At 43.0% G+C, this 26,239-nt stretch overlaps 1 protein-coding gene across 2 annotated transcripts in view; it reads right to left on the reverse strand.

Annotated features, from left to right (window-relative positions):
- The window catches only part of LOC132805495 (interferon gamma receptor 1-like), a 38,314-nt gene extending 12,431 nt beyond the window's left edge, over nt 1-25,883 (reverse strand). For both annotated transcript variants that reach the window (XM_060820616.1, XM_060820608.1), the window contains exons 1-5: nt 25,660-25,883; nt 6,907-7,033; nt 6,644-6,822; nt 5,427-5,584; nt 3,461-3,617 (exon numbers count right to left, since the gene is read on the reverse strand). In XM_060820616.1, coding sequence (XP_060676599.1) covers nt 3,461-3,617; nt 5,427-5,584; nt 6,644-6,822; nt 6,907-7,033; nt 25,660-25,750 — 712 coding nt within the window. In that variant the 5' untranslated portion in view covers nt 25,751-25,883. The remainder of the gene's footprint in view (nt 1-3,460; nt 3,618-5,426; nt 5,585-6,643; nt 6,823-6,906; nt 7,034-25,659) is intronic.
- Nucleotides 25,884-26,239: the final 356 nt, after the last annotated feature.

The raw sequence follows: 26,239 nt of genomic DNA on the forward strand, positions 1-26,239 counted from the left end.
AGAGTATGTCCTCTAGTCACATGATCATACATGCAGAAGAGGCTCCACTATCAAAAATGTAATACTATCTATGCTATTCCTACTTTCCCACGCTAGTACTCATCCAAGTACTTTTAAAAGGTTTCCCCATGTCGGCTACCTTCTAAATCCCCATCACCTTCTAAGTGACAAAGTTTTACCTCAAATTCCCTCTAGACTTCCTGCTTTTAAGTTTAAGATTATGTTCCCCTGTTATTGACCCAACAACTGAAGGGCACAGCTGCTTTCTTTTCACCCAGTCTATGCCCCTCAATCTTACACACATCCATCAAGTTCCCCATAACCTTCTCGGTTCCAAAGACGACAAAGGAGATTATCCAAACAAATAATAAGCACTGATCCCTGTGGTATCCCACTGCACACCAGGCTCCAGTCACACAAATAACCTTCTACCACTATTCCCTGTCTTCTGTCACTGAGTTGATTTTCAGATTCAACTTGCCCAGTCACCCCGGATCCCATAAACTTTTACCTTCTTTATTAGTTTGTCATTGTCCTTGTCAAAGTGCACAATGTCAATTTTGTTCATGTGTCAGCTTATTTGCTCACTCACTTAAACTTGTCTATACCCAAATGCAGACACTTTTTATCTTTCTCACCACTTGCCTTCCCACTTTTCTTTTTGTGTACTCCACAAATTTGGAGAGAGTACATTCACTTTCCCCATTCAAGTCATTAATACAGATTGCAAATAATTGTGGTCACTGATCCACGTGGGACTCTGCTAGTTACAAGTTGTCATCATGAAAATCCCCCTCCCCTTATCTCTACTTGCTATCTTCTATTCATTAGCCAATACTCCATCCATGCTAACATGAGACCCCTAACATCATTGGCTTGTATCTTATGAAGTAGCCATGGGTAAGTACCTAGTGAACAGCTTTTGGAAATCCAAATATATTGCATCTACTTGTTTCCACTTTATCTTTTTCCTAATTACCTCTTCAAAAGAATTCTAATAACTTTGTTCAGCATAATTGCCCCTTTATGAAACCATGTTAACTCTGCCCGATTAAACTATGTACTTCCAAACGCTCTGCTATTACATCCTTTACAATACTCTAACATTTTCCTTAATGACAAACCGGAGACTAACTGTCCAATATTACCTTTTTTTTGTCTCTTCCCTGCCTTCTAACTAGACCAAGACTGATTGCAAATCCATAATTGCACTGGAGAAAAAGTGGAGGTGAGTTGCCTCTTGAACTGCTGCAATCCGTGGGAAATTGGGGCAAGGAAATTCCATGATTTTGACTCTGACAGTGAAGGAACACATTTCCATGTCAGAATGGTGAGAAGTCTGGAGAGGAATTTGCAAGTGGCGTTGTTCCCATGCACCAGCTGCCTATGTTCATTTGGATGGGAGAGGTCATGAGCTTGGAAGGTGCTCCTCAACTTTGCTATGTAGATGTGGTGCCAATAAAGTGGGCTGATTTGTTCTAGATGGTGTCAACCTCCTTGAATAGTGTTGGCACTGCATTGATTCAGGCAAGCACAGTGTATTGTCACACTCAGGACTTGTGCCATTTTTGGCTGTGGGGAATCTGGCAAGTAATTCTTTGCAGAATTCTCAATCTCTCCCTTGCTCTTGTAGCCACCGTATTTAAAAGACAACTCCAATTCATTTTCTCCTCAATGGTAACTCCCAGAATGTTGATAATGGAAGATTCAGTGATAGTAATACCATTGAATGTCAGGACAGCTGGTTAGATTCTCTGTTGTTGGTTATTGTCTGGCACTTGGGCAATGCGAATGTCACTTGTCACTTAACAGCCCCATCCTAGATGTTGCCTAAGTTTCACTCTACTTGGACAAGGACTGCTTCATTATCTGAGGAGTCGTGAATGGTGATAAGCATTGCACCATCTGAGAACATCCCCACAAATGACCTTATGATGAAGATCATTGGGAGCAGTTGAAGATGGCTGCGTGTACAATACGACCCTGAGGAACTCCTGCAGAGATAAGCTGCAACTGAAATGACTGATATCCATAAACTATAAACGTCTCATTTGTGCTAGGCATGACTCTAACTAACAGTGAATCTTCCACCTGATTCCCATTCCTTACTTGGTCAAATGCAGCCATGGTGTCAACAGCAGTAACTTGCAACTTGAAATTTAGCAATGTTTGGACCAAGGCTATAATGAGGTCAGGAGCTAAATGGGCCTGGTGGATCCCAAAGTGGACATCAGAGACCAGGTTAGTCATTTGCATTTGTCACTTTATACTGTTGATGACCCCTTCCATCACTTTGTGAATGAAGGGGAGTAGAATGATGAGTCAGTAATGGTCAGGTTGGATTTGTCAAGGAAATTCAATCACCGTGCATCTTGTGGTGCCAGCCGTGAGCTACTCCCTCACTGCTGTCCAATTACAGGTCCTTGTACAGTAGGCTGGCATTAGACTTGCTCATATTGCCCTCACATGAAATCCAATATTGGTAGCCTAGGGCCACCATACCTGATATGACAGAAATGTTGTGAAGTACAGAAAGTAGTTTCTCAGCAGACATGATATGGAGAAACCCTTACTCAGAAGGTAAGAAAGCAGCTGAGGATAGGGAGCACTTATTACAGTTCAGTCCATTACAGGGCTTGTCCAACTTTTACTATACCACTTGCTATCACAGAAAACTCGTGGACAGACCATTAAATGTAGAGCAAATGTCAACTGATATATCATTTTAACTAATCAATTAGCATGTGTTAATAATCAATCTGCATCTTTGAAGAAGTTCTATGGCCTGGAAGTTAGGAGGTTAGACCTTGCTTCTTGACACAAAGACATTTTTGCTTGTTCAATCCCTCTCCATACCCAAATCCATATGTGACTACAAATTAAAACTTCCTTCATTGGTTGCTGGCCATCCTGCCAGTAACCATAGGACTCCAATGTAAAGTAATTGGTAAAGCAGTCAGCAGAAGGGCAATTTTCTTTTATGATACAATGACTTGGAATATACTGTGAATTCAATAATACTACAAACTTCTTAACTGGCAGCTATGGGACCAGGTTGATCAAATATTCTAGTGATCAAGTGGTCCATATTATCAGTGTAAAACAAGCCAGATTGTTGTGTTGCTTCAGTTCACAGTGAAAACTTTCTGATGGCATCATTTATATACTAGTGAATTTTGCTGCATACTGTTAAGTGTATGGTCAAATGAGTTTCATTTTTATGGAGAATGACCAATTACTTAGGTCGTGCTATCACTACCCCAACAGAACTAACTGATGGGGGATATTCAGTATTGCAGTTTAAGTTACTGAAGGTTGACAGCTGTATATTTCAGATCCTATGTTTCCCTTTAGTATCTGCAATGCACTGTGCTGTCTCATGCCAATATCTGCTCCGACTACATTTCTTTTGGATTTGAGCAATCAATCATTTAAAATCAGAACTTTACATTCATATTACCTGACAGATTGCTTGACTGAATTTGCAAACATCTTTTTTGAGATAGATTTCCTTTTAGGTCTAAATCTTCCAGATATACTTCTGCAGATACACAAATATCTCCTGTTTGCACTTCAATTCTGTGGTGAGTTTTTTTGCTGTTGCAAATTTTATTTCCCTGTAAAAATTGAAATTTATGATCAGATGGGTTAGTGTTAAAATTTCTACCTAAAGGCTGCATACATTTCAGTGTAATGTGAATATATTTCTTGGTGTACATATTTTCACAATATGAAATGAGAGGTGCAGGTCAAGAACTTCATTTGTACTAAGGGAATGGGATTTTGTTTATAGGAACTATTGAGCGGACATGGACAGAGAGAGAGCGGGGAGAGAGAGAGCAGGGAGAGAGTGGAGAGAGAGAGAGAGAGGAGAGAGAGAGAGAGAGAGGAGAGAGACAGAGAAAGAGAGAGAGATACAGAATCAGAACGCAAAAAAACTATATCTGTATATCATTGATAATCAGGCCAGCAGAGAAATGTAGTTAAGTTTGAACCCAGTCATTTTAGAAGATTAGATTAGATTCCCTCCAGTGTGGGAACAGGCCCTTCGGCCCAACACGTCCATACCGACCCTTCGAAGTGCAACCACCCCCCTACATTTGCCGCTGACTAATCCACCTAACACTATGGGCAATTTAGCATGGCCAATTCACCTAACCTGCACATCTTTGGACAGTGGGAGGAAACTGGATCACCCGGAGGAAATCTACGCAGACATGGGGAGAATGTGCAAACTCCCCATAGACAGTTGCCCGAGGTAGGAATTGAACTCAGGTCTCTGGCTCTGTGAGTCAGCAGTGCTAACCACTGAGCCACTGTGCCACCCTATGATCGATTATAACTGCCTATTTTTCACAGAGCAAGATTCCACGAACGGCAATAGCTAGACATGCTGTTTTAGTGATTATATTTGACGGTTAGATGTTGAACGGAGAATGGGAAAACTACTCTACTTTTCCTCAAATGCAGCTACATGATCTTTTACATCCACATAAAACGTGAAGTTGGGTTTAATATTTCAGCAGAAGGACTGCACTCCCTCAGCAGTGCACTGATTTGCCGCCTCAGATTATGTGGAACTTGAATCCACAGCATGGCTCTGTGACAACATTGAAACCTTGACCGAGTCAGGTTTCTGAATGGATCATCTGTGGGTCTGCTTTTTCCTACTTTGAGCAGCCATCTTCAGACACTTCTGATGGCAACTTCAGTGATTTCAAAAATAAACTTCAACTGTCATAGGTATGGTTGCAGAAACATGTCAAACATGGGAGAACAATTGGGACTTTACACCAATTTTGCAGTCTTGCTAAAATTCTGTCCATGTATTAATGAATTTGATTTCACAGCTTGCATGACAACATTTCAATTGATGACCCTGTGGGCTTTTTATCTAGCATTACAACACTAGACTTGGGTCACTATACTCTACAATTTGCACTGATGAAGTGAGGCAGTGATGAATGTTAATGGGAAAATATATAAATAGAAATAATTTATTTTATTGACAAATTTCTGTGTCAAATGAAAAGAATTCCATTAAGTAAACACACAGCAAAAGAGCATACAGCTATGTGATTTCTAAACTAGCTTATCTAAGAAAGGTTGTCAGCCTTTAATATTAGCTTCGACAATTCTACAAGTTTTTAAAACATGCCCTGAAGATTTCTGCTAAGGTCAACATTTACAGAAGCACTTCAAATAGAATTTATGCTATTCTTCAAGCTGCTCACGAGGTCAATTTAAAAGGCCCTTAAGTCAACCACATTGATGTACTCAGGGAGGTCAGCAGGTTGTCTTCCCTAACTGGGTGTTTTACTCATACATATAACCTATTCAAAAAAAAGAACTTTTTTTCCCCAAAAGAAAATCTTATTTTCTGTAGCAATAGTAGAGAAACAAACTTGAAAACATTGAAATCTTACCAGCTTCGAGGTTTCAGAATGCCAGTAAATATTATATGATAACTTGTTCAAAATCTTTGCATTCCTTTCTTCAGTGGAATTAGCAAGCATAAAATATACTTCCACTATTATATCGGTGTTATCAGCTTTAAGCTTTACCTCAGGAGGACCTATAGTGGCTATATAAGACATCAAAGTTACAATTTTGAACATACTACAACTCCCTTGACAAATATTTAATAAATAGTAAACAGCAAGTATTATTTTCTGCTGGCTGGAGTCATAAAAGGAACATGACTGTGGTTGTTGAAGGTCAATCATCTCTGTTCTAGGACACCAGGAGTTCCTCAGGGTAATGTGGGAGAACTTCCCTTCCTACTCCCTGTCTTGCCGCTTCCTTCCCTCATTCTCCCTCTGTCACTCTCTCTCTCACGGCTTTGTTCTCCAACACTTTTGTTCTGAAGCCTCTTCTATCCTTCGAGCTTCCTCTTGTTGCCTCCCTAACTCAGAGATGAGAAGATGGGCTGTTCATGTGGGGTGGGGGAGGGTCCCCCAGGCCACCACACTACCTTATCCCCATAACCCCCACATCGCCCATGGCTAACCCTTCCACAGCCTGCACATCACTGGACACTAAAGGTGCAATTTAGCACGGCCAATCCCACCTAACCTGCACATCTTTAGACTATGGGAGGAAACTGAAGCATCTGGCAGAAACCCATATAGACACAGGGAGAATATGCAAATTCCACACAGATGTGCTGCCCATATTGCAATACTGTTCATAATAAGGAATGAGCCAATTATGATGAGTTAAAGGATTTTTGGGCCATTTATGTTCACATAATTTTTGATATTAAAAGGACACAAGTGAGATATCTAACAAATGTCTTTTCTTATAGGAGAGCGATTTTCATTTGGCGCTCATTTTGTCATGTCACATTAGGAGGGCAAAATGAGAATCAGCTGCATTGGACCGCTTTTTGTAGAAAGCTTTTGGAAATACCACCAAATCCTAAGAACATTATATTGAAACAGATACTTTGTTTTCAAAGCCATCAAATCTTCCTGGATGGAGTGAAATTTTACTACTGTGATTTGGAGCTTACAAAACACATTTGCTGCAAGGCCGACACAAAGCAGCCATTATCTTAAAAGAAAGCCACAGATTGCAAAAGTCTTGCACATTCTGTTAAAAGACACAAAAACAAAAACAATTCCTTTAAACTCCAGCTTACCATTTGATTTAAAAGTGAACCGATTAGTGGAAACAAAGTCTGAATTCTGTGTTTCTGTAACTGCGTTAACTTGGGCGTAATAGCCCAGTTTACCTCCCTCGGGTAAAAAAGCATCACTGAGATCACAATAGGGTGTTGAAATATTTAAACACGGCAAGAAAGGTGTCCAGGTTGAAGCGCTGTAAAACAGAGTTTTGTTCGATTATAATACACAATATTATCATTTAAATTAAAATATACACAAAGTAAAACAAAAAACTTACCTGTAACTTTTGATTATAACATTAAACCGCATGTTTCTAGATGGATCAATGACGTCCCATTTTAAGACAGTATGGAAATTATAAGACGTTATAGATAAGTTCACAGGAGGCAAAATTTCAAATGACCCTAAATGGAAATAATTTTGGGAAAAAAAATTACTTGTTTTGATTAAGAACAAAGGCTGTGAAATACAGTTCAAGAGCTGACAATATTTTGGCACAAGGCCTTTTTTCCACCATTAGATAGGCTGCGACATGGCATGGACACTTGTGTGCTAGTGCATCCCTCATGAGGGTATTAATGTTTGCAACACAAACTATGATACCGCAGACCATCAGCAGATTGAAACAATGCTTCTGCACTCTGAAGAAGCCTCAAAATACTCAAAATCATACAGCGTGAAGACATACAGCATGCTCTAACAAGTTGATGCTGACCATATTCCCAAACTAAACTAGTCCCATTTGTCTGCACTTGACCCATAGGGGTGACCTTATAGAGCTTTACAAAATTATGAGGGGCATGGATAGGGTAAATAGGCAAAGTCTTTTCCCTGGGGTCGGGAAGTTCAGAACTAGAGGGCATAGGTTTAGGGTGAGGGGGGAAAAGATATAAAAGAGACCTAAGGGACAACTTTTTCACACAGAGGGTGGTACGTGTCTGGAATGAGCTGCCAGAAGAAGTGGTGGAAGCTGGTACAATTGCAACATTTAAGAGGCATTTGGATGGGTATATGAATAGGAAGGGTTTGGAGGAATATGGGCTAGGTGCTGGCAGGTGGGACTTTATTGGGTTGGGATATCTGGTTGGCATGGACAGGCTGAATTGAAGGGTCTGATTCCATGCTGTACATCTCTATGACTCTATGTTCATGAACTTATCCAAATGTCTTTTAAACGTTGTGACCGTACCTGCATCCACGACTTTCTCTTGCTGTTCACTCCACATGTGAACCACTCTCTGTGTAAAAAGAAAAGTTGCCCCTCGTGTTCTTTTTAAATCTTTCTCCTCTTACCTTAAAAATATGCCTCCTGGTTTTGAACTCCCCTATCCTAGGGAAAATACCCTTGTCACTCACATTATCTGTGCCCCTCATGATTTTACAACCTCCAATAAGGTCACCCATGCATCCCACGCTCCAGAGAGAAAAGAAACAACTTTTATATGTCAAAAGCTCAATCAAGTTTGTGAGATACAATTTCCTTCTCAAAATCGTGTTGACTATCCCGAATCAATCCTTGTCTCTCCAAATGCATGTAAATTCTACCTTTGAGAATCACCTCTAACAACTTCTCCATCACCGATGTCACTTACAGGTTGGCAGAGTGCTTCTGAGAATTTTTCACAGTGAGAGCACAGACAGCACCACCAAACATATGACAATAGCAGCACAGGAAGTAAGAGGAACAGGAGGAAGGAGAATCAAGAGCAGTTTGATAAGAAAAATTAAGACACCTGTCTGACTACAACGTGTATGAAACAGAAGCAGTAGTAGGTCCAGAGCCCCTCGTAACTGCTCTGCGAACTTGCAAAATCATGGCTGATCCTGAACCTTAACTCCATTTTCCTAATCAATCTCCATACTGCTTAACATCCAAATCTCACTCAACTCTGAATGTGATCACTGACTGAGCGTCCATGGCTCCTTGGGATAAAGGATTCAAAAGTTCACAGTCATCCGAGTGAAGTAGTTTCTTCTTTCTGTCCAAATTGGCCATTTTGTTATCCAGAGATTAGGCAAATACTGTCCTAATTTCCCATTCCCCAACAAGTCTACACTATTCCTTCACCCTATCATGGAGGCTGCTTTATGGCAGTGGAAATATCCAAGCTACCAGAAAATAAATATTTTAAATAGATTTATAAGTGAAAGTATGCATAAAAGAGTTAACTAATCATCCTATCCATTCACTTATTGTGAGTATTCCGAGTACCTTTGGCTGTTTCAGTGCTTGTTAATGCAAATTGTTCTCTTATTATATTTGTCATGTCAGCCCTTTTAAAAATGGCTGTGGACAATGATGGAAATGAAAATAAAGAAATAGCAGAGTTATTAAATAAGTAATTGATTTAAAATCGTCACAATAGTAGTTGATGATAATACTTTCCTTGGAATTTTTGTTGTAACAATTAAAATCAAGGCTGGAACTCAAACGTTATCGCAAGCAAAAATGAAAATCGCACTAAACAAATAACAGTTATGAAATGCAAAAACTTTCACAACTGGAGGAGATTTTCCACCCTGATAAAGGAAATAGGCATGGAAATTGTAGGTGCTATTGCAAACGTTGTTAAGGACAAGAGGAAAATATGGAAAATATAGGCCCATTGCCTGACAACCATTGTGGGAAAGTTATTTTAGATTACTCACAGTGTGGAAACAGGCCCTGTGGCCCAACAAGTCCACACCGACCCTCCGAAGCGCAACCCACCCAGATCCATTCCCCTACATTTACCCTATGGGCAACACTACGAGCAATTTAGCATGGCCAATTCACCTAACCTGAACATTTTTGGACTGTGGGAGGAAACCGGAGCACCCGGAGGAAACCCACGCAGTCACAGGAAGAATGTGCAAACTCCACACACAGAGCTGCCTGAGGCAGGAATTGAACCCGGGTCACTGACGCTGTGAGGCAGAAGTGCTAACCACTAAGCCACCGTGCTGCCCTATACATAATACAAAATTCAGAAAGGCGTAACTGAGGACTTTGAGAAATTCAAGAAACTGCCAGCTTGGATCACAGTACATCACATCTAAAATAACCAACTAATTTTTTTTAAGATATAATTAAATGCCAATAGGTATGATTATATTAGCTTCTAGAAAATATTAACTGAGGCAATACTATAATGGGGACTTTAATTACACTAATACCAACTGGGATTGGACTAATGTAGGGTGGGGGCCAGTGTTGCTACAGTAATACGTAGCCAAATCAACTAAAAATAAAACACAGCTCAATCTGATTCTTTGGAATGAGGAAGAACGGGTAGATAATGAGGATGCAGTGATCATTGTATCATAATGTTTAGGACATGGCAAAGGACAATGTGCAACTCAGAATAAAAATATCCACCTGGCAAACAGCCATCTTCAAAGGGACAAGAACAGAACTGGGCTATACAGACTGGAACCAATGATTGGTAATAGACACAGCAGCTAATTAATGGGCTGGTTTCAAGATGACACTGGATTTGGTAGAGTCAAGGTATATTCCCTCATAAACACAATTGTAGGGCAAACAAATCGAGAGCTCATTAAATGATGATAGAGGTAGAAATTAAATGAAAGAAGAAATGTGTTTATGACAGGTGTCAAGTACAAAACAAAATTGAGAACTAAACTGAATGTAGAAGGTTCAGAAATGAGGGATAAAGCAGTGCAGTGAAGAGGAATGATGAGGAAAGACTGGCATCTCACGTGTAAGGAACTCTCAAAGTCCTCTACAGGCACATAAGTAGCTAAAAAAAAGTGGTAAAAGAGGAGTGGGATCAAAAACAGATGGAGGCATGAGGGATAACACAGATGCGAAATGAAAACTTTGCATCTGCCTTTACAGATGCTGCCCAGGCCAATGGCGACAAAGGAAGAAACCCAGTCACTAAAAGAGCTTACAGTTGCTGCGGTGGTGGTGTTGGATAAGCTGGTAATAAATACTCAAAAGATGATAAGCACAAGGACCAGATGGGATGGATCCAAGGACATTGAAGTGAGTGTGAGCAGAAACTGCAAAAATACTGATAATAATCTTTCAACCTTCCCTGGACTTGAGGGTTGCGCTGGAGGACTGGAGAATTGCAAACATTATGTTCTTGAAAGATCAGCCCAACAATCAAGAGGATGATGGATAGGTAATAAATGCCAGTCCAGCTAGCAGCACACATCCTGAAAGGTCAAAACCATTCATTCACTATAATAGGGAAGTGATGCATTTCGGATAGAGGGGAAGCAGGTTGGGCGGGAGATGGAATGAATCGGATTTATATTCACCTCACCATTTAGGTTGTATTATGACTGAACCACAAACTCAGAATTTATAAAATACCGTAATCTTGGTGTAAGTATAATTGTATCACCTTAACCAATGGAAGAAAAAGAAAGAGAAATAAACAATGCAAAACCACAGAGAAGGAAATCTGATAAGTCAAACTGAACAGAAATAAAGAGAGAGGAAAAAAATTAAAAGAATTGGCGAAAGTTGGACTGTGGGACAAGCCCAGTTGCTCTTGCAGAGAGCATGATGGACAGGATCACCTTCTGTTCTGTGATATAATGACCCAAAACAGAGCTTTTAACTTCACAGCTTCTGAGTCTCGAAGACTGTTTATTTCTATCAGAATAACTTTCAGATAAGATGGGCGACATGGTGACACTGTGGTCAGCACTGCTGCCTCACAGCTCCAGAGACCTACCTCAGGCAGCTGTCTGTGTGGATTTGCACATTCTCCCCGTGTCTGCGTGGGTTTCCTCTAGGTGCTCCAGTTTCCTCCCACAGTCCAAAGGTGTGCAGTTCAGGTGAATTGGCCATGCTAAATTGCCCGTAGTGTTAGGTGAAGGGGTAAATGTAGGGGACAGGGTCTGGGTGGGTTGCTCTGCAAGAGCCTGTTTCCACACTGTAAATAATCTAATCATAACTCTGAGTGTCCAATAATACTCTCGTTAAAATAATAATGCATGATAACACGTACAAAAAAGGTTTGCTACTGGAATGATTATGTCTTGCAAACAAATCATAACAAATGCAATATGCTACAAATTGCTCGGAAACAACAATGCGGCTGTTCCACCTTCCTTTACAGTAAAGATTTTCAAAATTCCTTCCTGTAAAGTCAACACTACAGCTAATAATGGGAAGAATAGAAACAAGGAGAATGCAAAGAAATTTTACAAGTCTATTAAGGGCAAAAGAGTAACAGGTAGAGAACAGGGCCCCTTAAAGACCAACAAAGCCATCGATGTGTGGAACCACAGGAAATGAGTGAGAACCTAAATGAATATTTTGCACCAGTATTTAGAATTACAGAGCCAGCACAGAAACAGATCCTTCGGTCAAACGCATCCACGCTGACCAGACATCCTAACCTAATCAAGTCCTATTTGCCAACACTTGGCCCATATCCCTCCAAACCCTTCCTATTCATATACCCATCCAGATGCCTTTTAAATGTTGCAACTGTACCAGCCTCCACCACTTCTTCTGGCAGCTCATTCCATACACGTACCACCTTCTGAAAAGGTTGTCCCTTCAGGTGTCTTTTATATCTTTCCCCTCTCACCCTATAACTATGCCCTCTAGTTCTGGACTCCCCCACCCCAGGGGAGAGACTTTGCCTATTTATCCTATTTTTACATCCTTCTAAAATCTGTCTACATGTTCTCTCCTCTATCTCCTGCTGGCAGTCGGGTGGCCTATAGTATTTCCCTAGCACTGAGAATTCACCTTTCCTATTACTGAGTTCTACTCACATTGCCTCACTATGAGTCCTGTGATGTATCCTCCCTCAGTACAGCTGTGAGATACTCCTTTACCAATAATGCAACTCCCCTAACCCTTTTACATCCCCTTCCATCACACCCGAAACATCAAAATCCTGGGACTATCAGCTGCCAGCCCTGTCCCTCTTTCAGTCAGGTGTCTGTAACTGCAATTATGTCATAGTTCCAAATACTAACCAAACTCTAAATTCATCTCACTTGCCTATTATACTTATTACATTGATACACATGCATTTTAGGCCACCTCCCTTGCTCTTTTCAGCAGTGTTCCCTGCCTTTTCTTGTTCTTAGTCATGTTTGTCTTGACAACCTCTCACTCAAATTCTGCATGTATTGTCCTACTCTGCTGGTTTCCAGCCCCCTGCCACACTAGTTTAAACCTTCCCCAATTGCTCTGCCAAGTACCCAACCAAGAAGACACCCCAGTCTTGGTCCTGCCCACGTGTAACCGGCCCAGTTTGTGTGGGTCCCATCTTTCCCAGAACTGGTCCCAGTGTTCCACAGTGAAACCTTTCCCCACAAACCATCTTTTCAGCCACACACACAAGGTTTGTGGTTTTCTTAAATTACCTGGAACCATAGGGAGTCAGTAGCTCTGTATTGTTGGATAAATGGTAACATTAATCCAATCAATCGTTTTTTCCCTGTTGTATAAATTGTCATGATCATCTGAAGTTTGGCATTCTTGCATTTGTACCAACGAATCTAAGACAACATGTTTTGTCAAGTGTCCTTTCTGAGCAATATTCAGGGGCTGAAAATCTTCCTTCTGTCCTGTGATATCTCCCTGATGCTTTATGTGAATCAAAGTTTTGAAACATTCCAAAATTTAATATTAAAACTTTAGTTTTAAACCAAGAACTGATCAAATCGGATGGAACTTTGATGGTAATTTTGGGGATTTGTACATTTCTAAGTTACCCCTTTCTCTCAGATTTAAACAGATGTGAACTAGTAAACTAGAGATCTACATGAAGTTCTCCTTGCGGAGCATCCAAAAAATTATACAGTCCCTTTAGACAGAGAATTAACACAAAAATTTCTACATTAATTTTTTTCCTTGAATATTTTTTAAATTTCTTGAGAAGTAGGTCAAGTTGTAATAATCACAGTGTCAGTATAGATGACTATCTTTTACTGTTAACATGAAAATACTGCAATAAAACACGTGCAGGAAAAATAAAGCCACATTTTTTCCGATCAATATTACACAATATTCATTTGGTGACAGCTGTGGCTCAGGCACTTTCACTTGAGTCACAAAGCTGTGGGTTCAAGTCCCACACCAGACACTCGAGAATAAACATCACTTCTCGTGAAAGGTCACTGCCCTGAAACGTTAACTTGGTTTCTCCCCACAAATGCTGCCTGAGTAACGAATGATTTCAGCATTTTGTTTGTATTTTTGATATCCAGCTTTTGCGCAACATCTAAGCAGATACCCAGGAAAGTACTAAGCGAGTAAAGGTACAATAAAGTCATCATATCCCACAGTACCACAGGGCTATTCGCTAATTAGAGAAAGAGAGAGAGGGAGATGACTGGTGGTGGTTTAGCCTGAGGTTCAGGCTAAGGGGCAATTACAGGAATTGAATCTGTACTGTTGATTCAGATTTGGATGATAAAGGATTTGAGTAGAGTCCTGTTTCTGTTTTTTATGTAACCAGCAGGAATAGATACTGCAGTGTTTAATGTAATTTCCTTCCAAAGCCAAATATGGTCTTCCCATTATTTAGATATACCAATCAGAACTTTGATTTTCAGTTTAAAACTGTATAAAACATGGAAGTACCATCATTCAAGATTAAGGAAAATCATTATGGAAAGGCTGAAATTCAAAATCTACATTAGGGGAAAAAGTGCACAAGTGAGTTCCCAAGCATGCAGAATGCACTCATATACTTAACATTTGCATGTTCAAAAGTTCACCCATCTTTTCCCCACTCATGTTAGAATGTAAAACAACAAATGAGATTACATGTTGGCACACTTATATTTCATGTTTCTGTTCCATCATCGCAGATGACATCTGTTGATGCAGTGCCACCCTACAACTCATTGTGACGTTAAAAGATTAAATTGGGACATCTCTCTGGATATTAATGTAACATTAAAGAGGTAGACTGCAAAGCTGAACATTCTGGAAGTGGGTGGGGGTGACATTCTCTCTCACAGATAGCATGCAGGAATGTGGATAACTAGATAGTTATTTGTTAATACTATCAAATTGAGGGTTATAAAATCATGAGGGGCACAGATAAGGCGAATAGCGAAAATGGCTGAACAGGTTAAACCTTTATTCACTAGAGTTTAGAAGAAGTAGTGATCTATTAAAACTTAAGATTTTTGAGAGACCTTGTCAAAGTACATGTTAAGAAGACGGTTCCACTCACGGGAAAACATTGAACTAGGGGACATAGTTATAGAAGAAAGGCACACTTATTTAAAATTGAAATGCATGGGAATTTCTGATCCCAGACGATAATAAACGTCTAGAATTCTTTTTCCCCAGAGAATTATGGAAGCTAGATCACTGAAAGTATTTAATGGGGAAGGAGATAGATTTTTGAAATATTGGAAGAATTGAGGCTGGCAAGAGAAAAAAAAAGAGTTGAAGGCAATGGTGGAAAAACAAAGATAAAGACAATTACAATTACAACGCAAATTCCTTTTTTGTGAAGGACAGATTAAATAGTGCAGCCGCCACAGATTTGTAAAGGGCAAATTGTGCCCAACTAACTAACTAAAGAGAGGATTGATGAAGATAGTACTCCAGATATTGCAAATAAAGTTGCATTGGTTCAAAAAGCATGAAAACAAAGTACCATGGAACTGGTTTATTCAGAAGCCAGAAGTACAGTTTTTAAAAAGGACAGTGGTAACTTTTAATATGCAATTAGCAAAAGGAAAGAGAGCAAGGGATCGTGGTGAACTGATGTTTTTCATATTCAAAAAGTACATGCATTGTTGACCAGTAGATGCCAGCATTAAGACCATTACATGTTAATGTCATTTTTGTTTTACTTCTGTTGCTGAACAAAGAGATCTTGGAGTGCAGGTTCATATCTCCTTGAAAGTGGAGTCACAGGTAGATAGGATAGTGAAGAAGGCGTTTGGCATGTTTGCCTTTATTGATCAGTGCTGGGCAGTATACGAGCTGGGCAGTCATGTTGCGGCATACAGGACATTGGTAAGGCACGACCGGAATACTGCATGCAATTCTAGCCTCCCTGCCAAAGGAAGGGTGTTGTGAAACTTAGTCACAGAGACGTATAGCATGGAAACAGACCCTTCGATTCAATTCATCAATGCTAACCAGATATCCCAACTCAATCTATTCCCACCTGCTAGCACCCAACCCATATCCCTCCAAACTCTTTCTATTCATATACCCATCCAGATGTCCTTTAAATGCTGTAATTGTACTAGACTCCACTACTTCCTCTGGCAGCTCATTCCATACATGTATCACCCTGTGTGAAAAAGTTGCCCCTTAGGTCTCTTTTATATTTTTCCCCTTTAACCCTAAACCTATGCCCTCTCAGTCTGGACTCCCCCACCCCAGGGAAAAGACTTTGCCTATTTACCATATCCATGCCCCTCATGATTTTATAAACCTCTACATAATCACCCCTCAGCCTTCAACACTCCAGGGAAAACAGCCCTAGCCTATTCAACCTCTCCCAATAGCTCAAATCCTCCAACCCTGGCAACATGCTTGTAAGTCTTTTCTGAACCCTTTCAAGTTTCACAACACCTTTGCGATAGGAAGGAGACCAATATTGCACACAATATTCCAACAGTGGCCTAAAAAAAAATGTCCTGTATTGCCGCAACATGACCTCCCAACTCCTATACTCAATACTCTGACCAATAAAGGGAAACATACCAAATGCCTTCTTCACTATCCTATCTACCTGCGACTCCACTTTCAAGGAGCTATGAACCTGCACTTCAAGGTCTCTTTGTTCAGCAACACTACCTAGGACCTTACCATTAAGTGTATAAGTCCAGCTAAGATTTGCTTTCCCAAAATGCAGCACTTTATATTTATCTAAATTAAACTTCACCTGCCATTTCTCAGCCCATTGGCCCATCTGATCAAGATTCTGTTGTAATCTGAGGTAACCTTCTTTGCTGTCCACCACAGCTCCAATTTTGGTGTCATCTGCAAACTTACTAACTAAACATCTTATGCTCACATCCAAATTATTTATATAAATGATGAAATAAATAAAGTAGGGGACCCAGCACCGATCCTTGTGGCACTCCACTGGTCACAGGCCGCAAGTCTGAAAAACAACCCTCCACCACCATCCTCTATCTTCTACCTTTGAGCCAGTTCTGTATCCAGATGGCTAGTTCTCCCTGTATTCCATGAGATCTAGCCTTGCTAACCAGTTTCCCATGGGGAACCTTGTCGAAATGTCTTATTGAAGTCCATATAGATCACATGTACCGTTCTGCCCTCATCAATCTTCTTTGTTACTTCATCAAAAAGCACAATCAAGTTTGTAACACATGATTTCCCATGCACAAAGCCATGTTGACTATCCCTAATCAGTCCTTGCCTTTCCAAATACATGTCCCTCAGGACTGCCTCCAACTTGCCCACCACAGAGGCAGGCTCACAGGACTATTGTTCCCTGGCTTGTCCTTACCACCCTTCTTAAACAGTGACACCAAGTTAGCCAAGCTCCAGTCTTCCGGCACCTCACCTGTGACTATCGATGATACAAATATCTCAGCAAGAGGCCCAGCAATCACTTCCCTAGCTTCTTACAGAGTTTTAGGGTGCGCCTGATCAGGTCCTGGAGATTTATCAACTTGTGTGTTTCAAGACACTTCCTCCTCTGTAACATGGATATTTTTCAAGATGTCACCATCTATTTCCCTACATGCTATATCTTCCAAGTCCTTTTCCACAATACATACTGATGCAAAATACTCATTTACCACTACCCCAACTCCTGCAGCCCCACACAAATGTCGACTTGAAAGAGCTCAGAAAAGATTTTCAAGGATATTGCCAGTTTGGAGTGTTTGAACTACAGGAAGAAGCTGAATAGACTGGGGCTATTTTCCCTGGAGCATCAGAGTCTGAGGGATGATCTTATCGAGGTTTATAAAATCATGAGGGGCATGGCTATGGTAAATAGACAAGGGCTTTTCCCTGTACTGAGGGAGTCCAAAACTAGAATGCATAGGTTTAAGTGAGAGGGGAAAAATTGAAAAGGGACTTCAAGGGCAACTTTTTCACACAAAATCATAGAATCTGAACAGAATGGAAATGGGCCCTTCCACCCAACAAGTCCACACTGACCCTCCCAACAGCAACCCAGCCTAACCCACCCTACCATCCCTAATCAATACCACCACTTCCCCAAACACCTAGGCCAAGCCACTTAACCTGCACATCTTTGGATTATGGGAGGAAATCAGAGCACTCAGAGGAAACCCACGCAGACACGGGGAGACTGTGCAAACTCCACAGAGAAAGTCACCCAACGCTAGAATTAAACCTGGATCCCTGGCGCTGTGAGGCAATAGTGGTAACCACTAAGTCACCATGCCGCAGAGGGTGATGCATGTATGGAATGAGCTGCCAGAGGAAGTAGTGGAGGCTGGTGCAATTACAACATTTAAAAGGCATCTGGATGGGTGTATGAATTGAAAACGTTTAGAGGGATATAGGCCAAATATTGGCAAATGGGCCTCGATTTATTTAGGATAGCGACATGGATGAGTCGGACCGAAGAGTCTGTTTCCATGCTGTATATCACAATGACTATATGATTTTCAAAATGTTAAATTTGAAAATAAAGGAAGAATGTACCCTATTGGAGTAGACACACAAGAGATTCAACTTAAGTGGCAAACAAGTGGAGACCCATTACAATCAAAATGATACCTTTCTCAAAGAAAATTTACAAAATCAGGGGACTTGGATTAGATTAGATTAGATTATTTACAGTGTGGAAACAGGCCCTTTGGCCCAACAAGTCCACACCGACCCTCTGAAGCGCAACCCACCCAGACCCATTCCCCTACATTTACCCCTTCACCTAACACTATGGGCAATTTAGCATGGCCGATTCACCTAACCTGCACATTTTTGGACTGTGGGAGGGAACCCATGCAGACACGGGGAGAATGTGCAAACTCCACACAGAGAGTCGCCTGAGACGGGAATTGAACCCGGGTCTCTGGCGCTGTGAGGCAACGGTGGTAATCACTGTGCCACAGTGCCGCTCAGGATTGTTTCATAATTTTTTAAAAATAATTTTTCAAAATTATTTATATGAATGGGAAATTATTGCCAACATAATATTTATTGTAAACAACAAATGTTGGATATCACAGCGGGTCAGACAAAATGCATGGAGAGATGGCAGCCTCTTCTAGACTCGAAATGTTAGCTCGGTATCTCTCCATGGATGCTGCCTGACCCGCTGTGATCTCCAGCATTTGTTGTTTTCAATACAGATTCCAGCATCCACGGTAATTTGCTATTAGCACTCATTGCCTTTATGGAGATAGCTGATAGCAGCTTTCTTGAACCACTTGCAGTCAGTGTGTTGAGGATACTCAGACAGTGCTATTAGGAAGAATGAGGTCAAAGATTAACAGATCAAGGACGAAGGAATAGTGATACATTTAAAGATCAGGATATTGCAGGACTTGGAATAGTGACTTGCTGATGTTGATATGCCCATTTGACTGCTGTCTTTGCCCTTCTAAATCATTGGAACATAGAACTGTGGTCACGGGAAAAAGTCAGCAAAGTGCTGTTGAGGATTATTAGATCAGCCACATACTTACTGAAAGGTGGAGCAGAGTTGATGGGTCAAATGGCCTACATCTGCTCCTACATCTAATGGTCTTGTTGGAGATTGTCATTGACAGTGGTTTGTTTGACACGAATGCTACATGTCACTTAGCGGCGCAAGAATAAATGGCGTCCTTCTGTGGTGCAGAATCCTATTTATCTATGCCCTGTGGAAAACTGGCAAAACTAATTCTCTTAAATCTAATCATGTGGTCATATTTTGTACTGGTGTTTCAAATTTCTTCATTGTTGTATTTTCAAATGGCACTACAATACTTTGTGGGTGAATGAGAATTGTACAAGAGCTTGGAAGAAATATTCAAATACATAACGTGGGTGGCATGGTGCCTCAGTGGTTAGCGCCAGGCACCCAGGTTCGATTCCCACCTTGGTGACTTCTGTGTGGAATTTGCACATTCTCCCAGTGTCTGCGTGGGTTTCCTCCGGGTGCTCTGGTGCTCCCACAATCTAAAGACCTGCAGGTCAAGTGAATTGGCCATGCTAAGTTGTCCATAGTGTTTGGTACATTAGTCAGGGGAATGGGTCTGGATGGGTTACTCTTTGGAGGGGCGGTGTGGACTTGTTGTCCCAAAGGGTCTGTTTCTATTTTTTTTTCTTTTCTTTCGTCTTTAATTTCCCCCACACTACCGCCTAACTGCAGTAGTGCTTATTTTTTCCCCAGCACCCATGGTGTGTGTGTGCAGGTGTGAGACACAGTGAGACATATAAGAGGAGGGAGGTTATGATGGAGCTATATAAATCGTTAGTTAGGCCACAGCTGAAGTGTGCAGTTTTGGTCATCATACTGTAGGAAAGATCTGATTGCTCTCAAAAGATTGCCAAGGAGAGTCATCACAATGTTGGTTGGGCTGGAGCAATTCAACTAGGAACAGAGACAAGATAGGCTGTGGTTGTTTATGATAGAGCAGAGGTGACTAAGGGTGACCTGAGGGACACAAAATTAGGAGAGGCATAGACAGATAGATAGAAAGAAACATTTTCCTTAGCACAGGAGTCACTAACCGGGGTAATGTTTTAAAAGGAGGTTTAGATGGGATTAAAGAAGAATTTTTTTTTAAACCCAGAAGGTGGTGGATATCTGGATTCTGGATTAATGGTGCTGGAAGAGCACAGCAGTTCAGGCAGCATCCAAAGTGCAGCAAAATCGATGTTTCGGGCAAAAGCCCTTCATCAGGAATAAAGGCATTGAGCCTGAAGTGTGGAGAGATAAGCTAGAGGAGGGTGGAGGTGGGGAGAAAGTAGCATAGAGTACAATGGGTGAGTGGGGGAGGGGAATAAGGTGATAGGTCAGGGAGGAGATGGTGGAGTGGATAGGTGGAAAAGGAGATAGGCAGGTAGGACAAGTCATGGGGACAGTGCTGAGCTGGAACTAGGGTGAGGTGGGGGAAGGGGAAATGAGGAAACTGTTGAAGTCCACATTGATGCCCTGGGGTTGAAGTGTACTGAGGCGGAAGATGAGGCGTTCTTCCTCCAGGCGTCTGGTGGTGAGGGAGCGGTGGTGAAGGACGGCCAGGACCTCCATGTCCTCGGCAGAGTGGGAGGGGGAGTTGAAATGTTGGGCCACGGGGCGGTGTGGTTGATTGGTGCGGGTGTCCCGGAGATGTTCCCTAAAGCTCTCTGCTAGGAGGCGCCCAGTGTCCACCAATGTAGAGGAGACCCCATCGGGAGCAACGGATACAATAAATGATATTAGTGGATGTGCAGGTAAAACTGGATGGATGTGGAAGGCTCCTTTAGGGCCCTGGATAGAGGTGAGGGAGGAGGCGTGGGCACAGGTTTTACAGTTCCTGCAGTGGCAGGGGAAGGTGGCAGGATGGGAGGGTGGCTTGTGGGGGGGGTGGACCTGACCAGGTAGTCACGGAGGGAACGGTCTTTGCGGAAGGCGGAAAGGGATGGGGAGGGAAATATATCCCAGGTGATGGGGTCTTTTTGGAGGTGGCGGAAATGTCGGTGGACAATATGGTTTATGCGAAGGTTTGTAGGGTGGAAGGTTGAGCACCGGGGCGTTCTGTCCTTGTTACGGTTGGAGGGGTGGGATCTGAAGGTGGAGGTGCAGGATGTGGACGAGATGCGTTGGAGGGCATCTTTAACCATGTGTGAATGGAAATTGCGGTCTCTAAAGGAGGAGGCCATCTGGTGTGTTCTATGGTGAAACTGGTCCTCCTGGGAGCAGATACGGCAGAGGAGGAGGAATTGGGAATATGGGATGGCATTTTTGCAAGAGGTAGGGTGGGAAGAGGTGAAATCTAGGTAGCTGTGAGAGTTGGTGGGTTTGTAAAAAATGTCAGTGTCAAGTCGGTCGTCGTTAATGGAGATGGAGAGGTCCAGGAAGGGTAGGGAGGTGTCAGAGATGGTCATTGCCTCAGGAGATGGTCCCACCCACAGCTTTCAACCTCAGTCTGGGAACCCTGCACTGCCCGGTTCTACCTCCTTCCCAAGATCCACAAGCCTGACCACCCTGGCCGACTCATTGTCTCAGCATGCTCCTGCCCCACTGAACTCATCTCTACCTACCTCGACACTGTCCTATTCCCCCCCCCCCCCCCCCCCCCCCCCGAGTCCAGGAACTCCCTCCATACGTTCGAGACACTACCCATGCCCTCCACCTCCTCCAAAACTTCCATTTCCCGGCCCCCAACGCCTCATCTTCACCATGGATATTCAATCCCTCTACACCTCCATCTGCCATGATCAGGGCCTCCAAGCCCTCCGTTTTTTTCCTCTCCAGAAGTCCCCATCAGTACCCTTCCACCGACACTCTCATTCGCTTGGCCGAACTGGTCCTCACCCTTAACAATTTCTCCTTTGAATCCTCCCACTTCCTCCAGACCAAAGGGGTAGCCATGAGCACACGTATGGGGCCCAGCTATGCCGGTCTCTTTGATGGCTACGTAGAACAGTTGATCTTCCGTAATTACACCGGCACCACTCCCCACCTCTTCCTCCGCTACATTGATGACCACGTTGGCGCCACCTCATGCTCCCGCGAGGAGGTTGAGCAATTCATCAACTTCACCAACACATTCCACCCTGACCTGAAATTTACCCGGACCATCTCTGACACCTCCCTACCCTTCCTGGGCCTGTCCATCTCCATTAATGACGACCAACTTGACATTGACATTTTTTACAAACCCACCGACTCCCACAGCTACCTGGATTACACCTCTTCCCACCCTACCTCTTGCAAAAATGCCATCCCGTATTCCCAATTTCTCCGCCTCTGCCATATCTGCTCCCAGGAGGACCAGTTCCACCATAGAACACACCAGATGGCCTCCTTCTTTAGAGACCGCAATTTCCCGTCCCACGTGGTTAAAGATGCCCTCCAACGCATCTCGTCCACATCCCGCACCTCCGCCCTCAGACCCCACCCCTCCAACCGCCTGGTGCTCACCTTCCAACCTACAAACCTTTGCATTAACCAAATCATCCACCGACATTTCCGCCGCCTCCAAAAAGACCCCATCACCAGGGATATATTTCCCTCCCCACCCCTTTCCGCCTTCCGCAAAGACTGTTCCCTCCGTTACTACCTGGTCAGGTCCACGCCCCCCTACAACCCACCCTCCCATCCTGGCACCTTCCCCTGCCACTGCAGGAACTGTAAAACCTGTGCCCACACCTCCTCCCTCACCTCTATCTAGGGCCCTAAAGGAGCCTTCCACATCCATCCAGTTTTACCTGCACATCCACTAATATCATTTATTGTATCCGTTGCTTCCGATGCGGTCTCCGCTACATTGGGGAGACTGGGCGCCTTCTAGCAGAGCGCTTTAGGGAACATCTCCGGGACACCCACACCAATCAACCACACCGCCCGTGGCCCAACATTTCAATTCCTCCTCCCACTCTGCCGAGGACATGGAGGTCCTGGTCCTCCTTCACCGCCACTCCCTCACCACCAGACGCCTGAAGGGAGGACACCTCATCTTCCGTCTCAGAACACTTCAACTCCAGGGCATCAATGTGGACTTCAACAGTTTCCTCATTTCCCCTTCCACTACCTCACCCTAGTTCCAAACTTCCAGCTCAGCACTGTCCCCATGACTTGTCCTACCTGCCTATCTCCTTTTCCACCTATCCACTCCACCGTCTCCTCCCTGACCTATCACCTTATTCCCTTCCCCCACTCACCCATTGTACTCTATGTTACTTTCTCCCCACCTCCACCCTCCTCTAGCTTATCTCTCCACACTTCAGGCTCACTGTCTTTATTCCTGATGAAGGGCTTTTGCCCAAAATGTCGATTTTGCTGCACTTTGGATGCTGCCTGAACTGCTGTGCTCTTCCAGCACCACTAATCCAGAATCTGGTTTCCAGCATCTGCAGTCATTGTTTTTACCTGGTGGATATCTGGAACTTACTGCCTGAAAAGGACGATAGAGACATGAACTATGGCAACATTTATAGTGTATTTAAATGACCACTTGAAGCTCAATGGCATGTATGTTTCTAAGCCGAGTGCTGGAAAATGGGATTAGAATAGGTTGGTTTTGGTGACCATTGTAGAATTAATGGGTTGACGGGCCTCCTTTCGTGCAGTAAAGCTTATGGCACTGAGCTCTGCTTGTCCAACCTTTCCTCTTAAGACAAACCTTGCAGGTATCAATCCAATAAATGTTCTCTGCATAGTTTCCAATAGATTTAGAACCTTCCTTAAATAAGGAGATGAAACCTGCACACAATATTTGTGGTCTCACTGATGCTCTTTATAACTGGACCTTAATATCCTTACTTTTAGGTTCAATTACTTTCCTAAAGGATAGCATTCTATTAGCAAGATTTGTAAATAATTTTCGAACCAACCTGTTCAGAGATGTTATTACACACCTCTCGAGCTGGAGTTCTCCAGTCTGGAGTTACGTTCGCTAGCACTGCACCAGAGCTCTCCCCTCCAAATACTAACCAGGCCTGAACCTGCTTAGTGTCTGAGATCAAACTTTTCCAGACTAATGTACACAAAAGACAGGGGGTTCGTAACTTGAGATTGAGAAGCCACTGATTAAGGGTTAATGGACCCAAAATATTGGCTTTCCACAGATACTGCCAGGCCTGCTGAGTTTCTCCAGCAATCATCATCATTGGCATCCCTCACAGACACTTCCACTCTCAGGGTGAGTCCATACATGGCTGTACAGAACAATGTGGCTTCCGTAGACTCTGCCACACTTGGGGCAAAAGATGGTTGTGTCCTTGAACACCCATTTTCCTGCAGTGGAAAAACACAGCCAGTCAGACAGCACTTGAGGTACAGGGGAATGACGTTTCAGGCATAAGCCTCATTCCTGATGAAAGGCTTAGCTAAATGTCGATTCTCCTGCTGCCTGACCTGCTGGCTTTTGCAGCACCACACACTCAAGTGGTCATGGACTCTAATCTCCAGCATCTGCAATCCTTCCCATCACCCATTTCTTGCAGGCAGCATTGGATCTCTTAGCAATAAGCCACGTTGGACTTATTAAAGATTCATGTTCGTTCTTGATTTACCAAACCCATTTTGGTGCTAATTAAATGGCTCTATTCTTTCAAAGGTAAAAATTAATACCCATGTGAGAAGCTTGCATTCACTTAACCACTACTGAATTTTTTAAAAAAGCGTTGAACTATGCCCTCAGCCTGGCTTCTTATGATTAGCATCTGACCAACATTACTGTCCTCCTTATTCAAAAAAGATTTTCCAATACCGTATTCTGCTTCAAGATTGAGGTCGACCAGAATTTTGCTCTCCTTCACTGAAAACGTTGTCACTCTGAAGTAGAAAATTCAGTCCTAATTTTTTTTTAAAAAACAAGTCGAAATCCTAAAACCTTACATTAGCCAGAACTTTTAAAAGTTAAAAAAAAACGCGAACGTACAGTATACAACTACAGATCGGGGGTTACACCAAACCGCGAGCGCAAACATTGCAGAAGGTGTAAACCAACCGAAAGCGGGGTTGAAAGATGCCACTGCGGCTCCCTGACTGTACTGTACAGCACCAGTACACGGCACACCAACCCGAGAGGCCTGAACACAGGGCCGGCTGGGAGAGGGAATGGTGCACCCACCCTACCCTACCATAGGAAACCTCCCTGTGCGGGTTCAAATCATCATTCTGCAATTTTTTTAAATATTAACCCTAGATCCAACCCCGCCCCCGAAAAAAAACAGAGCTAATTCCCATGGAGTGTGCACGGCAGAGAGCGGAGGGGGAGGTGTTTGGAAAGCCCCTCGGTCACGGGGATCTCTCTCCACTTGTATTTGTTTCTGTTCTTTCTTCGAGGTGGGTGTGAGTAATAAGAGAGAGCGTGACCGTGTTATTTTTGGTGGTGTGGTGGGGTGGGAAGATCCCACCGTGAAACCGTGTACAGCCGGTACCGACACGAATACAATAAAATGCTACGATTCTATGTCACTTACTGTGTCCGTGGAGTGAACGGCAGAGGCAGAGGCAGAGGCAGAGTACAAAGGAAAGCAGCAGGCTCGATACTGAGCCTCTACTCCGACACATTGTAACGAAGCTCTTCAATCCCTCGGCCGAATGCAGAGGCAGCGCAGACCCCGGGCAGGAGCCCCCGGCCTGCCCAATTCCGGCACAAGCCTTCCCTAACCCCTGGCAGCAGCTTTACTGCTCTGGTAGACTGTCTTCTCACAACAGGAAGAAATCCACAGCAACCAAGCCCACTTGGCGGACTTTCCCGATGCGTCATCGTTATTTTGCATAATAAAAGCAAGTTACTGCAGATACTGGAAATCCAACTCAAACTAGGAAGCGCTGGAAACACTCACCACCAGGTCTGAGAGTCATACATTTGTACAGCACAGAAACAGATCCTTCGGTCCAACTCGTACGTGCCGGCCAAGGTAAAAATCACACATCACCAGGTTGTAGTCCAACAGGTTTTATTGGAAGCACTAGCTTTCGGAGTGCTGCCTCTTCATCAGGTGGTTGTGGAGTATAAGATTGTAAGACACAGAATTTATAGCAAAAGTTTACAGT

Source organism: Hemiscyllium ocellatum, chromosome 3 (assembly GCF_020745735.1).
Source record: "Hemiscyllium ocellatum isolate sHemOce1 chromosome 3, sHemOce1.pat.X.cur, whole genome shotgun sequence".
In the NCBI taxonomy this organism is placed as follows: Eukaryota; Metazoa; Chordata; class Chondrichthyes; order Orectolobiformes; family Hemiscylliidae; genus Hemiscyllium; species Hemiscyllium ocellatum.